This window comes from Pelophylax lessonae, assembly GCF_965119305.1.
Source record: "Pelophylax lessonae genome assembly, chromosome: 3".
NCBI classification, from domain to species: Eukaryota; Metazoa; Chordata; class Amphibia; order Anura; family Ranidae; genus Pelophylax; species Pelophylax lessonae.
This window is the reverse complement of record NC_138770.1, coordinates 562,167,386-562,185,160: the sequence shown is the minus strand read 5'-3', so window position 1 is coordinate 562,185,160 and position 17,775 is coordinate 562,167,386. Positions and strand designations below refer to the sequence as shown.

Genomic DNA, 17,775 nt, shown 5'->3' with positions numbered 1-17,775 from the left:
AGTGCATTACTTTACATTTTTCAACATTAAACCTCATCTGCCATGTAGTTGCCCACCCCATTATTTTGTTCAGGTCCGCTTGTAAGGTTTCCACATCCTGCATAGAAGATATTGGCATGCTTAGTTTAGTATCATCCGTAAATATTGAGATTGTACTAGATATCCCCTCCTCTAGATCATTTATGAATAAATTAAACAGGATTGGTCCCAGGACAGAACCCTGGGGGACCCCACTTTCCACACCCACCCAATCGGAGTACTCCCCATTAATCACCACCCTTTGCACTCTACCCTGGAGCCAGTTCTCTATCCAGTTACTCACCTTATGGTCCATACCTACCTTCCTTAGTTTGTACAGTAAGCGTTTGTGGGGAACTGTGTCAAAGGCCTTTTCAAAGTCCAGATACACTACATCCACAGGCTTACCTTTATCTAGGTGGCAGCTCACTTCATCATAGAAGGTTAATAGATTGGTTTGGCAAGAACGATTTTTCATGAATCCATGCTGATTACTACTAATAATACCATTTTAATTACTAAAGTCTTGTATGTGGTCCCTTAACATCCCCTCCAAAATCTTGCAGACTACTGATGTTAGGCTGACCGGCCTATAGTTACCCGGGATATATCTCAGCCCTTTTTTAAATATTGGTACCACATTGGCTTTTTTCCAATCAGCTGGCACCATACCCGTCTGTAAACTATCCCTAAAAATCATAAATAATGGTCTGGCAATCACCTGGCTGAGCTCTTTAAGAACCCTCGGGTGCAAGCCATCCGGTTCCGGTGATTTATTTATGTTAAGTTTCTCTAGTTTTTTTTTTTTTTTTAAAGGTATTTTATTGAACAAACAAAACAATATATAACAGAGAAATAACAGGAAGCATGTCAATTGAAGAGCTAAAAAAGACACACAGGACTCCATTTCACAACAAAAGCCATGACAAAAATAACATACATAACTGTCAGCCGTAACATTAGTATAGAACCCTCCCAGCCAGAATAAAAAATCTTCCAGAGGCTGTAAAACCATTGGCTATGCAGAGTCAGAAACTGAAGAAGTAGTCCGGTCAGAGTCCACCCAAAAAGACCAAATTTTCCGGAACTTCTTGGGGCAGCCTCTGGCCTCATACGTCATTTTATACAGAGGCAATACCTGATTAATGAGTGCAATCCATAATGGAACGTCAGGGGGAGCAGTAGATTTCCATCTAGTAGCTATAGCCTTCCTAGCATAAAAGAATGTCAAGCGGAGAAACAATTTAGTACGAGCAGGGACGTCCTCGTCATCCACATAACCCAGCAGACAACGAAGGGGGCTACAAATATTGGATAACTGAGAGATATCTGCAATAAAAGCTGTGACTTCCGACCAAAAGGCCCGGACAGGTGGACATTCCCAGAACATATGAAAAAATGAACCATCAGCAGCAGTACACTTGGAGCATAGCGGAGAAGGCAATGTACCTATTTTGTGCAAGAATACGGGGGTATAGTACGCCCTGTAAAGAAGCTTCAATTGGATAACCCTATCCCTAGAGGAGATAACAACAGGTATTTGTTCCGGAAGGACGTCTTGCCACACCTCATCCGACAATTCCGGGATATCCTCCCGCCACTGAGACTCAACCACCGCAAGCCGTTTGGAGTGAGAATGTAAAAGTCGAGTATAATATGTAGAGATCAGCTTCTCATGTGAAGAGTCAGAAAGAAGGTTTTCCAAGGGGGTTGGTTCAAGCGAGACATCACGAAGGCCAAACTGTGCGGCCGCCGTGTGTCTCAATTGCAAGTATCGGTAATAAGCCGTGGAGGGCAGACCAAAGGTGGATTGCATGTCCGCAAAGGACCTGAAGGTTCCCCGGACATACAAATGAGAAATGGATTTCACGCCGAGGCGGGACCAGAAAAGGCCATCATCCCGACTAAAGAACTCCTTCAGCCGCGGATTGCTCCAAAGGGGGGCATTGGGGGAATGCAGCTCCGGAGGGTCGGAACCATCCAAGGCCGCAGCCGCGAAAATCCGCAGGGTGACAGAAACAAGAGCAGTGTTCGGTCTGCCCATAACGGATCTTCGATGTATCAAGTTTTGCAGTGATTCATAGGAGGTGAAAATAGCTGCTTCCAATGTAGCCGCAGCATTAGCATCCTCCGGGTGGAACCACCAATGAGCATGGGCCAATTGAGACGCGAAGTAGTACAGACGCAAGTTAGGCGCAGCCAGTCCGCCCGCGAGGACCGGCAGCTGCAGAGCATCTCTGGCCACACGCGCCGCCCGACCCCCCCAAATAAAGGAGGTCAAGAGCGAGTCAATGGCCTGAAAGCGGCGCTTAGGAACATATACCGGGGAATGGCTGAGCACGTATAAAAAACGGGGAAGAAAAATCATTTTAAAAATATTAATCCGGCCTAGCACCGTGAGGGGAAGCGTAGACCAAAGCCGCAGCGAGGACCTAAGACGGGCAACCAGGGGATCCAGGTTATTGGAAAAGAATCAAGACAAGGGGAGCTGAATCTCAATCCCCAAATATCGAAACCGATCCACAACCTGGAGAGGACAAGAAGCAAGGGAAGGGGGCAGAGCTTGGGGATCCAGGGGGAACAGCGTGGACTTACTCCAATTCACCCTGAAACCAGAGAAGTGACCAAAGCGTTCGATAACATTCAACAGAATAGGGAGGGATTGATAGGGATCCGCCAGATATATCAACATATCGTCCGCGTACAGGGAGACCTTTTCTTCCAAGCCATTGATCACAAAGCCCGCAATACCCTCACAAAGGCGGATCTGCGCAGCCAAGGGCTCAACGGCCAGGGCAAACAACAGCGGGGATAGCGGACACCCCTGCCTAGTGCCCCGAAAAATGGGAAAGGGGTCTGACACAAAACCGTTCACCCGAAGACGAGCACGAGGTAAATAATACAGAAGGCGGACCCAATTTATAAATCCGGGCCCAAAGCCAAATTTCGCCAACACTTCCAATAAATAAGGCCATTCCACGGAGTCGAAAGCCTTATGAGTGTCCAGGGTCACAACGACCCTGGACCCCACAGAGGCATGAGTCGTCTGAAGGTTAGTAAAAAGTCTACGCAGGTTGATCGATGTAGAACGGCCAGGAATAAATCCCGACTGATCCGCACCCACCAAGTCCGTGACAACCGTATTCAGACGCCTCGCGAGGACTTTGGCGAGAATCTTGACATCAGTATTAATAAGTGAGATCGGGCGGTATGACTCACAGAGAAGGGGGTCTTTACGTGGCTTGGGGATGAGCACAATGAGAGCTTCTGTCATAGAGGGTGGCAGACGTCCCTCCTTCAGAGCACAATTGAACACAGTCAGTAAATGGGGGACCAGCAATTCCCTATAGTGCAAGTACCATTCAATAGGAAAACCATCCAGGCCAGGCGTCTTATTGTGTGCGAAAGTGGCTAGGGCCTTGTTTATCTCATCCGCAGTCAGGGGCGAATCCAGAAAACTAGATTGGCCGGCCGACAACTTAGGCAAAGTAATATCATATAAGAAATCATCAAGTTCAACAATGGTATAATGAGCTCTAGATTGGTACAAGGAGGAATAAAAAGCAACAAAACTGGCCAGAACATCGGGGGTTTGTTCCACAATGACACTGGCGTGGCTGGTAATCCGAGGGATGACACAGGGTTGGAATTCCGGCCTAGCTAAATAAGCCAAGAGGCGACTGTTCTTATCACCCAGTTCAAAAATGCGCTGATTTTGATAAAGGAGTTTCTTCTGTGTACGCTCCACAACCACCAGATCCAAGTCCCGGGCCCTAGCCCGCCAAGAAGCATGGTGCTGGGGAGTAGGATCATCAGTATATCGTCGTTCAGCCGCATGCAGCGCCAGTTCGGCGTCAACCAACTTAGTCTGGCGAGCCTTCCTGGCACCGCCCACGGCAGACGAAAAGGTACCTCTCATGGTCGCCTTAAAGGCCTCCCAGGTCAACAATTCAGATCCAGCCTGTTTATTGAGTGCCCAATATGAGTTCATCTCCGCCGACCCCTGGTCAGTCACTGCCTGGTCCGCCAGCCACAGGGGGCTGAGCCTCCAAAGTTTATAATTAGAGGGGGACCCCAATGCGAGATCCACCAGTAAGGGGGAGTGATCCGATACTGCGCGGGGCAGATACCTGACACCCGAAAGAAGACTTAGCAGTTCCCGAGGGAGCAGGCAGAGATCAATGCGGGACAATGTATTATGGGAGCTGGAATAACAGGAATACTCAGTAATCCCCCCATGTTTCCACCTCCAGGCGTCCAGGAGATCCAATTTGTCCAAGTAGGAGCATAGAGGAGTTGGTGCGGAGGAGACAGCACCAGACCTGTCCAGAGCAGCATCGAGGACCGTATTAAAGTCACCCGCCATAATAAGGGGACCCTCAGCCATTTCCAAGACCAGACCCAGCACACGGTCAAAAAACTGTCTAGTAAATGGCGGAGGGACATAAACGTTAACCAGGGTATAGGGCTTACCCAGAAATTCGAAGACAAGAATAATAAAACACCCAGAAGGGTCAGTCTTCAAATGCTTGATGGTGACAGGGGCTGATTTTGCGATCAGAATCGAAGTACCACGGGCATACGAGGAGTATGTAGAGTGTAGAGCGTACGCCACATGCGCCCTCTTTAGGGCCATCACCCTGGACCCCTGGAGATGGGTTTCCTGTAATAAAACAATGTGTGGGTTATGACGTTTTAAATATTCGAAAACCAGGGAACGCTTGACTTTAGAATTTAGCCCCCTGACGTTCCAAGAGATTATACGGAGAGTAGACATAGTGATACGTTAAAAATCAGCGTTGGTGACCGGGAGGGTCCCGAAAAAGGGGGAGGCCCCCCCCCGAGCACCAAGACCTCACAGTATGGCAGGCAAAACCATCGGCAGGCAATATGCATAGGAGGAAAATGCATAAACAAGAACCAAAATATTATCAAGTACAGCAAGGCAGAAATGAAAATCACAGCACCTAGGCGTGAAAAAAATCCCTGATAAGAGTCCAAGAAGACATGACGGAGCAAACGCAAATCAAAAAAAGGGGGGAAAAACCCCCAAAATCCCAAATAAACACAAAAACAATAGTAACCTAACACCCATCCCACCCTAACCCACCCGGCCCTCAGTCCCCAACAGTTGAGAGCTTGAAATCCCATAACCAAAAAACAGTGTAGTTCAGGGAAACGTGGATCTGCTCGTCCTAAAGCAGACAGGAATGTTAGCAAAAAAAGAAAAAGGGGAAAAAAGGAGGGGGAGCAACCATCCCCAAAAATGCCCTTCCAGAGGAACAAGGAGGGTCCCCCCATTCAGGAGGACACCCGACGATCACGAAAAGAGTTGCAAGGAGGATCACAGAATATAAAGGTGTATCCCAACGACATCCAGGAGGAAGAAAGGGAAACCCAGCAGCAGTGTCAAGACCAACGATCACCGAGGAGGAGACCTATGATCCTGGGAGGGAGGCGAGCGGCGTCCCAAGGAATCCACCCACTGCGCAGCGTCCTGAGGATCCTGAAAAAAGTGGGCTTTGCCTTGATAGATGACCCTCAAACGAGCCGGGTACAGGATACTATACGGCAATTGTAAATCCCGCAGTCTCCTCTTAACTGCCATGAAGGAGGCCCGCTGTTTCTGGGTCGCAGCAGAGAAGTCCGGGAAGATAGATATAGCGTGGTTATTATACAGGATTCGGCCCTTGTCCCTAGAGGCCCGGAGCACAGCCTCCCTATCACGGAAATGCAGGAGCTTGATGAGAAGAGGACGGGGTGGGGCCCCGGGCGGTAAGGGGCGCAATGGCACTCTGTGCGCCCTTTCAATGGCAAATAAGGGAGAGAAAACTTCCTTTCCAAAAGTATCGATAAGCCAATGTTCCATGAATGATTCAGGATTTTTACCCTCCGATGCCTCCGGAAAGCCCAAAAAACGCAAATTATTGCGCCTGAGGCGGTCCTCCATGTCCGTTAGCTTGTCTGTAGTAGCGACATGACCCCTCAGTAACTCTGACACATTGGACTGCATGGGGCGGTGGGCATCTTCCATGTCACTAATACGCTGCTCCGCGTTGCCCACCCTGTGGCGAAGGTTGTGCACATCTTGTTTGAGAAACGACATGTCCATCTGGACAGATTCAATCTGTGTGGCAAGCGAGGCCTGACAGTGCTGGATAGCGTCCATTATGGCAGACAGGGTAGGTTCGGGCCTATCCACAGACAGATCAGGCTCCGAGGGCACGGGGGAGCCCAGGGGAGGAGAGAGGGCACTACTCACAGTCACCGCCAGCTGAGATGATCCGGGAGGGACTGCTTCTCCATCCACAGAGGCCGATGCCGTCCGCACAGCTGAGGAGCGAGCGACCTGGGAGGAAGGGCCCGCAGTGCGTGCAGGGCCGGCGCCATCTTGGGATCGTGGCAGCGCGAGGTCCGGCGGGTGGAAACCGGGTGCCTCCGGACCGGGAGGACCTATTTTGACCATCGCCGTGGGTGCACCGGATATCAGGAGACAGGAGACGTCGGAATCAGGTGAGTAGGAGGTCGGGTTCCAGCAGGATCACGGAAGGATCAGGGCAGATAGGACAGAGCTCCGGAGCCGCGCTGCTCTCACATCCGAGTTCCGGCCACGCCCCCCAAGTTTCTCTAGTTTAGTTCTAAGTTTATCTTCTATTAGCCATGGCAGTACTTCCTGAGGTGTGTTGTTTAGTTTGGCCCTACAAGCTGGGTTAGTGTAGCCCCCCAATTCTTTTGTGAAGACTGAAGAGAAGAAATTATTTAACACTACCGCCTTTTCCCTGTCGTCTGTGGCCAAATCTCCCTTGTCGTCTTTTATGGGGCCAATGTGTTCTGGCCTCGCTTTCTTACTATTTATATACTTAAAGAATTTCTTGGGGTTCTTTTTATTCTCTTCCGCTATATGTCTCTTGTGTTCTATTTTAGCCGCCCTGATTTCATCTTTACATTTCTTATTACACTCTTTGTAATGTTTGAATGCAGCCTTGTATTTTTTGAAGGCCTTTTCTTTAGCATTAATATGCATTTTTAAGTTGGAGTTTAGCCACCCAGGGTTTAGTTTTGCTCTTTTAAATTTATTTCCCTTTGGAATGCACAGGTCAATCCCTTTGTTTAGTATGCTCTTGAAGCACTCCCATTTTTTCTCCGTGTTCTATGTTCCCAGGGTTCTATCCCATTTGATATTTTCTAGCAGAGATCGCAGTTTTGGGAAATTGGCTCTTTTGAAATTCAGTGTCCTTATATTACCCTTATGTTTCCTATTACTATTATTAATACTGAAACTAATTGACCTATGGTCACTGTTTCCTATATCCATGAGCAGGTCTGTATTGTTGGTAATCAGTAGGTCAAGTATTGCATTATTTCTTGTCGGTGCATTCACCATCTGACCCATGAAATTGTCCTGCAAAACATTGAGGAACTGCCGAGCCTTCGCTGAATGCGGGGTTCCTTCTGCCCAGTCATATATCTGGATAATTAAAGTCCCCCATTATAATGACATTTCCCATCCTTGCTGCTAATCCTATCTGTAAAAGGAGGTCCGCCTCCCCCTCCTCCCTCAGGTTGGGGGGCCTATAGCATACGCCCAATATTACCTTCCCCACAGTGCCTTCCCCTTGAAGTTCTACCCATAGGGATTCTGCATCGTCCATAGCTCCATTATTAATATCATCCCTCATATTTACCTGTACACTGTTCTTAATATACAGAAATACCCCCCCCCCCTTTTTACCTTCTCTATCCCTGCGATAAAGGGAATACCCCTGAATGGTCGCCATCCAGTCACGAGAGTTGTCGAACCAAGTCTCAGTTATTGCCACAAAATCGAAGTCCTCCTCAAACATCAGCAGCTCCAGCTCTCTTATCTTGTTGGCCAGGCTTCTGGCATTGGTATTGAACCCTCATAATTTTGGCCCTTTACATATATCCTCATAAGATGTTTTTAGCCTGCTCTTGTGATTTTTCCCCATACCCTACCATACTAAATTTTTTGGTAAAATATGAAAGATGATGTTGCATTAAATAAATACATACCAAACATGTTGAGATTTAAAATTACCCAGTCCTGTGAAATGGCAACAAACTTTTTTCTTTTTGCCGTCCCCTGGATAAACTGTGAGTACAAGATGGTGTATATGGAGGTTTTCGACTTGTGTGTGGGTTTTTTTTCTCTGTTGGTTGAACTGAATGGACTTTTTTCAACCAGATTAACTATATGTAACCACGGTTTCTAAAATTATCCATATTCAACGATTTTCAGGTTGTCAGTTTAGAGTTAAAGTCCTACTCAAACTACAATAGTAAAATAAGTCTGTATATGCAGTAAAGCATGCTTGTGATACTCACTGTGGAACCTAAGTGGTTAATTTTCTGCATTTTGTAAAAAAGCTGTTTGATCCTGTCTTCACTGATCCTTCCCTTCTTCCACCGTCCCCAAACAATCTCCTGATAAGACAGAGCCTTTGGAGTCACTCTGCACATACTCAGTTTGATGTGTATTGCTAGAGAGTTTTTTTTTTCTTGGGAGGGTGCATGTGATCAGCACAGGGCCAATCAGCACTGTCCAGACAGAGGGTTGGGGGTCCTGCAGCCTCATAGGACAGTCAGAGGAGAATGAAAACTCCTCCTACAAGCTCTAACCAGATACTGATAGAAGTCACAAGACTGTTATATACCGCAAATAAGGTATTTAGCAGTTTATATTTACTAAAATAATTGCACTTCCCGGGTTCTGGGTACTGTGGGAGCCCAGATGTAGTGAATGCAGAGTCCTGGGTTTAGTAACACTGTAATTGTGAGCTCTGGCACTAGAATTTATGCTTTTACTCTGACATTTTGGCAATACCTTATGCATGGTGCAATCACGATTTACATATTAGTGTTAAACATACTGTATGTGCATGTTTGCATTTGTGCCTTATTTGGGGGGGGGGGGGGGGCTGCTTTAAAAAAAAATGTATTATTTATTTTATTAGATTTTTTTCAAATGTTTTTTTTTTTTCCATTCAGCTTTATTGTTATCACAAGGAGTGAAAAGGAGCACAAAAACCGGATGTGACGAACTCCTAGTCACTTTCGGCTTCACAAGTGACAGAGGAGAAGGGGGAATGGATGTTCCTCCTTCTCTGTGTGCAGCCGACCCGACCACTTACACCCTATGACCAAGCCCCTGTGGGCAAACTGAAATGCATCAGGGTGTGTAGTGTGGTGGAGACTTGTAGGCCGAGGCTACTCCTATCCTTTGCTTACCTGGACTGATCAGGAGTAGTGACGATCCTTTCCTCTTTACGCTTACTAGCCCTCTGGATTGGCATAAAGATAAGCCTGCAGCCCACGTTCTGGGATACATGAACGTACCTACTTCGCCAAAAGCAATATAACAGGTCACAAGATCTTGAGGCTGTATATATTCAGCCTAAAGATGGGAAGTGGTTAGAGTGTATGTACGTAAAACCAAAAATGTTCTTTTTAGTTTTCAGCTGATTAGGGGAGGTTTAAAAAACAAAGGCCATATGGAGAGAGAGAGAGGACTTTCCCATTTTGTACACAAAGAGCAAAAATACCTGCAAACAAGTCAATCTAGCACCAGACCCTCAGGTTGGGAGTGCACAGCTATTGGTGATATCATTTATATAACTCAACTCAGAAAATAAGAAAAGCCAACACCTATGTCAAAACCTCAGCAATCTATTGAGGTCACATCAAAAGTATAGTGAATATAATATGCTTTACCTTCACCAACACTGATTCAGTGAGAAATGTCTCATAAATATCAATGTGCTTCAAACAATTCCCAGATCAGGATCAAACCATCTGGTGAAGGTGGAACATGTTTCGTTCATTATACTTGTGCTGTAAGTTACTGAGGTTTCACATGGAAAAAACAAATTGTTACCCCAGCTCTACATGTAATGCATAAGTCCATGAACTGTAATCCGGTGCTCTAGCCAGGGCGTTCAGGTTCCATAGGTACAATTCCTAAATCAGGAAGGCTGGCGACTCGGATGCTCTTAAATAAAAGTACTTTATTTGTTACATGGGTACACTGGTACAGGCTATATATCTGACGCGTTTCGACTATGGAGCCCTCATCAAAGCATACATATTTGATCTAAAAACTGATATTTATAGACAAACAAGTCAATCATTTCAGAATATTGTGGAATTGGAATTGGTAAAACTGCAAGAATCATGTCAGCAACAAAATATTAGAAATAAAATTAATTTAACCAAGAAAGAAACCGCAGCCTTAAATGGATTGAAAATGAGAAATGATTTAGTGATTCGCCAAGCAGATAAGGGGGCACTGTAGTGGTTCTGGATACTGACAGTTACAAACAGGAAGCACTAAGGAAGTTGTATGATCACACTACATACCGCCCTCTTAGTTCTGATCCCACTGCATCCATCCAACACAAATTACTACATCTATTAGATGTAGGCAAGAAGATGGGGGTTCTGGATCAGAAATCTGTGGCATATCTTATGGTGACACATCCCGATACCCCAGTTTTTCACTTTTTTACTAAAATACATAAGCAAGACACTCCAGTGAAAGGCCGCCCTATAATTGCTGGCATATAATCATTACTGGAGAGACTGGGAGAATGGACAGATCAATTCCTCCAACCGCTTGTTGTTCGTTTTACCTGGTTATATAAAAGATACTGGTCATTTGTTAGCCCACATGCAGGAAATTTTATGGTCCACAGAATGTACTTGGATTACCATAGATGTTAAATCTTTGTATTCTTGCATCCCCTACTCTGTTGCACTCCTAGCCATTAAAGATCATCTCTCGTGTTACAGTATTTACAGTCCTAATGTACAGGAGTTCATTTGTATAACACAATTTTTTTGTTTGATGAGTGATAATATAAACAGAGTCAAGGTGCGTCTATGGGGGCAAAATTTTCCCCCTCCCGGGTGAACCTTTATATGGGCTGATGGGAAGAATTATTTTTATTTACCCATCATAATCCATTCAAAACCAATAACGCCTGGAATGGTCGCTACATTGATGGCCTGATTGTAGTATGGCATTGATCGGGTGACGCCATATGCAAATTCATGAAATATCTCAACAACAATTCTCTAAATTCACCTGTGTGCGCCATCCGAACCCAAATAGACTATTTGGATTTGACTCTGATGGGACATCCAGACAGTAGCACAGTGACTTCTAGAACTTTTAGAAAGCCCTGTGCAGGGAATTCCCTTTTACAGGCTAATAGCTGTCACCCCAGTCACACCATCAAATCTTTGCCCACTGGTGAATTCATCAGGGCCAGAAGAAACTATTCTGCAAGAGTGTACAGTAATCCAAAACCGACTCAAAGAAAGGGGCTATAGCGTAAAAACAATGGCTAGAAGCAAAAACATAACTCTTTAACCAGTTCTGGACCAGAAGGATTTACCCCTTTAATGACCAGGTCACTTTTTGCGATTCAGCATTGCATTACTTTAACTGAAAATTGCGCGGTCGTGCAACGCAGTACCGAAATAAAATTGATGGCATTTTTTAAATATTTTTCACATTCTGCTATATAACATTCCTAAAAAATAAATGTAAAAATCTAAAATATTCATCCTTTTAAGCCAATTTGTATTCTGCTACATAATTTTGGTAAAAACAAATCGTAATAAGTGTATTTTGAATGGTTTGTGCCTACAAACTAAGGGAAGGATTTGTGTCATTTTAATTTATTTCTTTTTTTTTTACTAGTAATGGCGGTGATCATCGATTTTTAGCGAGACTGCAACATTGCAGCGGACAGATCAGACCCCTAACTGACATTTTTGACACTTTTGGGGGGACCAGTGACATTACTACAGTAATCAGTGCTAAAAATATGCGCTGTTACTGTAATAATGACACTGGCAGGGAAGGGGTTAACCTAGGGGTGATCAAAGGGGTAATTGTGAGCCTAGGGGAGTGATTTCTAACTGTGGGGGGAGGGACTTGTGAAATGAGCATAGAGACCTGTGATCCTATATAGAAGGATCACAGGTGCTCTGTGATCATTCCAGAGAGAAGAATGGTCAGCCATGTTTACAACAGCTGACCGGTGTTCTCTCTCCTGTGGATTGGCAGCCCTGCTGCCTAGTGGGTGAATGTGGCGCACACTCGCACCCCAGCGCCACTTCTGCGACCGACGTACCCCTACGCCGTTTTGCGAAGCCGAGCCAGCCTGCCGCAGTAAAACCCGCTGAGAGTTAGAATCTCGGAACATGTGAATGACACTACTAAAATTATTGCCAAAAATATTTCAAATGAGTCAAAACATTTCCGAGGAGTACATCACGACAATCCTAAAACGTTTTCTTTTCTTGGTGCTGAACATCGTATCGTGAGGTTTGGTGGATTCATACCCTCAATACTAGAAAAGCATATGGCTTGAATAATAGGATAGACATAAATCTTTTTTTTAACATAAATCTTATTGTTTTGCTACATTAGTTGGAATAATATGAAAACATGTTCTAAATGTTTTTGATATGTCTCTCATATGTCTGCTGTGTCTCTTCCTTTTTTTTTTTCTCCATGTGTTTTTAATTGACTTGATTATTTCTAATTAGGATATACCTGCCCCTCTTCTGAGGGCTTGTTTTGCATAAATATCAGTTTTTAGATCAAATATGTATGCTTTGATGAAGGCTCCATAGCCGAAACGCATACCTGTGTACCCATGTAACAAATAAAGTACTTTTATTTAAGAGCATCTGAGTTGCCAGCGTTCCTAATTTAAGAGTTTCGCATGGAGTGCTGGCCTTTTTCGATTTTTTGATCAATAAAAACATAAGAGTGGTTCTAACCCTTCCGTGATCTGCACAAAACAAAACATACGTTTTGACTATGCATTGACTTTGAAGAAGTGGCAACAAGGGCGATGTAGGTCAGCAAATGCTGTTCCTCCTGTTAGAAAGATGCAGACGCGCATTTTACTTATCAGCAATAATAAACACAAGTCATCTGTCTATAACGGTTCATCTCTGCACGTTTTTGAATCCCACAGCAGCAACCATGTATAATTATGTAGGGCTCACACTAATACATTTTGCTTCGGGCTGGCAAAATCCACAGCAAAGTGGCCAGCCGCAACAAACTGAGAAGTGCCAGACCTTGTTAAGAAAAGAAGGAATTAGTGATTTTCTTACTTTCTTCGACGCCAGGATTTCACGCACCTCTTGCTGGAAATCGATAAAGCGATCATGGTAGATGGCCATGCACCACGCTTCCATGAAGTAGCTGTTGTAAGAAGAAGAAAAAATTGAGTTATCCAGTGAACCTCTCATTAACAGCTAATAAAGTATTTACCTGTTATTTTTTCTCCTTTTTTTTTTTTTTTTTTGCTTTCGTAATTTATAGCTCAGGGCCCATCAGCATCGTTTGTTCATAAAATGCCTCCCCATAACAGCATGGTCAATCAATTTTTTTAATGGATGTTCCTGATGTACAGCCAGCTCTGGTAATTACATTTAAAGTGGCTTAATTCAGAGCTGTGGCAAGGCCCAGTGAAGAATCCTGATTTTATCAGAATTTAAAAGCCTGCAGACCTGTGAGGGACCATGACTCCATTATCCGGCCTCATTTGAGAAAAGCAGATTGTAGGATTAACTGAACTGGTGCATAAACAAATTAAATTTGTGTAGACAATGACACAAATGTTGTTCAGCATTAAGGTCTAAGGATTAATACATGACAGGAAAACAGGCCATCGTAGTGTTGCAGTGCGATGACTAGATCACTATAATGCCCAAAGTTCTTGTTTTGTCCTAGCAAGCCTCTTTATAAGCATTATAATTCATGTACAAACATGTGTGCCTTTCACTTCATAACTATAAGTTTTGTCTGTGGGTCATACATTCTGCTCAACTCTGACAATGGAATATTAGCTGAACGCTGGTGTGCAAACATGAAGCTTATACTGGAAATATTTACTTCATCTTCTGCTTTTAATGACTGCAATTTTGTACTGTTTCTCTATTAATGGAGAAATGTTATATCAGGATTCAGTACAATGCTCGAAAACAGTTCTATTACTTTATAATAGTTCATATTCCCATCACATACCTTCCTGGATATAGGCACATCAGTTGTGGGTGCTGTAGCGTTCACCAGCTGGACACTGGATCTATCACAGATACATACATATTTGCCAGCACACCAACGATCTTGCACAGTAGTCCGAAGAAAATTTTTATTGCAAAAGGATCACTTCAGGATATGTGCAACATTACTGAGTCACGCAGAATCCCTTCCTCAGGCATGTTACGAAGGGGTTCTGCGTGACCCTGAAACGCTGCACCTATCCTGATGTGATACATTTGCAAAAAAAGTTTCTTCGGACTGCAGTGCAAGATCCTTATTACTTTATAAAACACCTCCTGTGTTAAGTGCCTGTACCATTCCCTGTAATCTATACTCTGTATTTACATCCAGGGCTTTTTTCAGCTGGAACTTGGTGGAACTCATTTCCACCACCTTTGGCTCAACCCCTTTGCTCCCTACTCACCACCATCACTGGTAAACACAGAAAACCGGCTTCTGTGTTTACAAGTGATAGCTTGTCTCCCAATGGTTCCCACAGATCTGATCTCCTAAATGTCTCCCACTGAGTGCAGGATGGGGACAAGGGAGATGTAGGTGCCCGGAGTGCAGTGCAGATGCCGACAACTCCAGTGGATGATCTTCCTGCAAGTGGGAGAGGCAGAGCCAACTACAGTGTGCAGGGAAGCACTAGAACCGACTGGGTGCTTTTGCTTAATACAGCAACAAAAGACGACATGGAAGATGGTGGTGCTTTAAAGGAGGTGGGAAGAAGATGGGGGCATTGGAAGGGGGGAGGGGTGGCATGCAGAAGTGAGAGCTGAAGGGGGGTGAAAGTGAGATGTGGATAGGGAATGTAAAGATAAACAGCTGTGGAAGAAGGCTGAACTCTGTACTATGTATGCAGTGCACCCCTGAACTCTGCACTATGTACAAAATGCATCCCCAAACTCTGCACTCTAGTTGTAACCCCCCCTAACTGTGCACTCCGTACTTAATGCACTCCTGGTATTTAATGCCTCTTTAAAACCCTCCCACTATTAGTGAAATTTTACCACGCCCACTATTTGATGCAGTTTGTAGGTTGTGGGTGTGTGTGTGTGTCTCTTGGGTGTCTGTGTTTCTTGAATTCATCTTAGGCATAGTTCATCACTGTGTTTTAGGGCCAGTTCCCACCAGCACACGGTGCGAGAAACCCACGTTCTGTGCGCATTTCCTACACCACGTTCAAAACGCACTGAAGTTTCGATCTGCAGTTGGTGTTAATGTTAACTTTGTTTAAATTTTAGTCTCATCTGACCACCTTAAACGCACCTTGAAACTGGGTTCATAATTGTACGATGCCAGACATTGCATGTGATTTGCGCTGCATTGCTGTGCAGATCACATGCGATGTCTGTGTGATGCGAATTCAGTCATACAGTTTGTATGGCTGAATTAGCATCGCATTCGGACCAGAATGGTGCTGGACCCTTTTTTGGATGGAATCGGATCGTAAGGTGTTTACACCTATTCGATCTGATTCCAGTCTGATTTCACAGTTCGCACTGCATCTGTGAACCGATTTGGGGGTGTCATTAACTTTACATTTACACCCACAGGGGTTCGCAGAGAGCAGTGTGAACTGCTGGCAATTCAGGTGCTATGCGGGAACCTGCACTGGATTCCCAGGGTTTCCTGCATTGCACCAGTTTGAACTGGGACTGAAGATTCTGAGACCACATGGAAAAAAGGTGTTATGGTTAGATGAGACTAAAATTGAATTATTTGGCCCCAATACTAAATGATACGTCAGGCGGAAATCCAATACAGCTTATCATCCAAATAACATAATTCCTATAGTAAAGCATGGAGGTGGTAATATCCTGCTATGGGGCTGTTTCTCAGCAGCAGGGACTGAAGCAAATGTCAGGATAGAAGAATAATGGATGGGGCAAAATACCATCAAATTCTTGAGAAAAATCTGCCAGAAAGTTGTCAAAGGGAAAAGATTTACCTTCCAACATGACAATGACCCAAAGCACACAGCAAAAATGACAACACAGTGGTTGAAGGAGAAAAAGGTGAATGTCCTTGCATGGCCTAGTCAGAGCCCAGAGTTACACCCAATTAAAAATCTGTGAAATGACTTGAAGACTGCAGTCAACAAACGGTCACCATCAAATTGAACTGAACTTGAGCAGTTCTGTAAAGACGAGTAGGCAAATATTGCAAAGTCTGGATGTGCAAAGTTAGTAGAGACATATTCCAAGAGACTACTGGCTGTAAATAAAGCAAAAGGTTGTTCAACAAAATACTGATATAAGGGGGTGATCCTTTTTCCAACTCCATCCTCTAGCGCTGCCCCCAAATCTCTCCTTAGTCCAGTGCTGGCCACTCTCTTTGGGCAGAATGACATTTGTGCCATACTGCCAACTTCCTGTGAACAAAGTCAGTAGTTTACCTGACTTTACCTGACACAATACTGAGAGACACTCACACACCACTATGTGGGCATCACTCAGGCCTGGAACATTGCCTCCGCCAACGGAAGAAGAAGAGGAAGCTGCTGTGATGTCACTGGACCAGGTAGAAGACTGCAGAAAAAAAAAACATATGTGGGTAGGTAAGGTTTTTTTGAGGGGGTTGAAATGATCAGAGCTTCCCTTAAAAGTAAGGACAAAATATGAAGTATTGCATGGGAATACTTCACATTTACCTTTACAGCAGGTGCAGTTCAAGGTATCTTTTCAACCTATTTACAATTGTTACTGGACAGGAGTACAAAAATAGTAACAATACTGTATTCAAATAAATAAATGTAAAATAAACACACAAAAAGCTAAATTATTTATTATTTATTTGTGTATTTACTTTACATTTATTTTTTATTATTAGTATTAACACTCAAAATAAATAAATAAATAAATAAATAAATAAATAACCCTAACCCTAACTCCTAATCCTAACCTTAACTCTAATCCCTTACTAAAAAATAAAATAAATAAATAATAATAATAATAATAATAATAATAAAAAAAATAAAAAAAAACATAAAATCTGATTAAAAAAAAGCTGAAAATCCTAGGAACAAATGATGCAACAGATTATAGTTTTCTCTATTGGCTAATAAAAAAAATGCCAAAGCTCAAAAAAGCTGTACAAAAACACTCAAAAATGCTGACAAAAGGCTCAAAGACGCCACGATTTTGCCAGAGTTTTGCTGCATTTTGCGTTCAAAACGTTCCTATCCTGAATGTGAGAGAATCAGCACATTATTTTTTCGTTAAACCCGCTGGTTGAATGAAAAAAAAAAAAAGTATAATGTATGGCCTGCCTGAGACCCCTCTACTCCAAAAGAGTTTTCAGTCAAAAACATACTGAATAGAAAAGTTTTTTTGCATTCTTCTATTTGTAAAATGCTAATCTCTTTGCAATATTATATTCCGTAGAGCAATAAATATTTCCTTTAGTGTAAGAGGATAAATTAATTCTGATTAGCTAAATGAAATTATTCTGAATTGGCCCAGACTCTCAATTTGTAGAGGAGACGTGTTTAATAAGGTTCTCTGTTTCCAGACCTGGAGCTGATTTTTTTCTCTTTGGCATCTTCAGTAGGTAATTTGTACAAAACCTCTCCTCAAACAGATCTGTCTATTTAACACTGAACATCGCACAAATCGTTAAATATTACATTAAAGTGCATACACTTATCCAAAAAGACTTTC

General features: G+C 43.7%; 1 protein-coding gene across 1 annotated transcript in view; it reads right to left on the bottom strand.

The window, feature by feature from the left end:
• CFAP61 (cilia and flagella associated protein 61) overlaps positions 1-17,775 on the bottom strand; it is a 612,448-nt gene that overhangs the window by 46,609 nt on the left and 548,064 nt on the right. Inside the window, 1 exon segment of the mRNA XM_082249457.1 lies at positions 13,177-13,267. Within this exon segment, the coding sequence (XP_082105583.1) occupies positions 13,177-13,267 (91 nt within the window).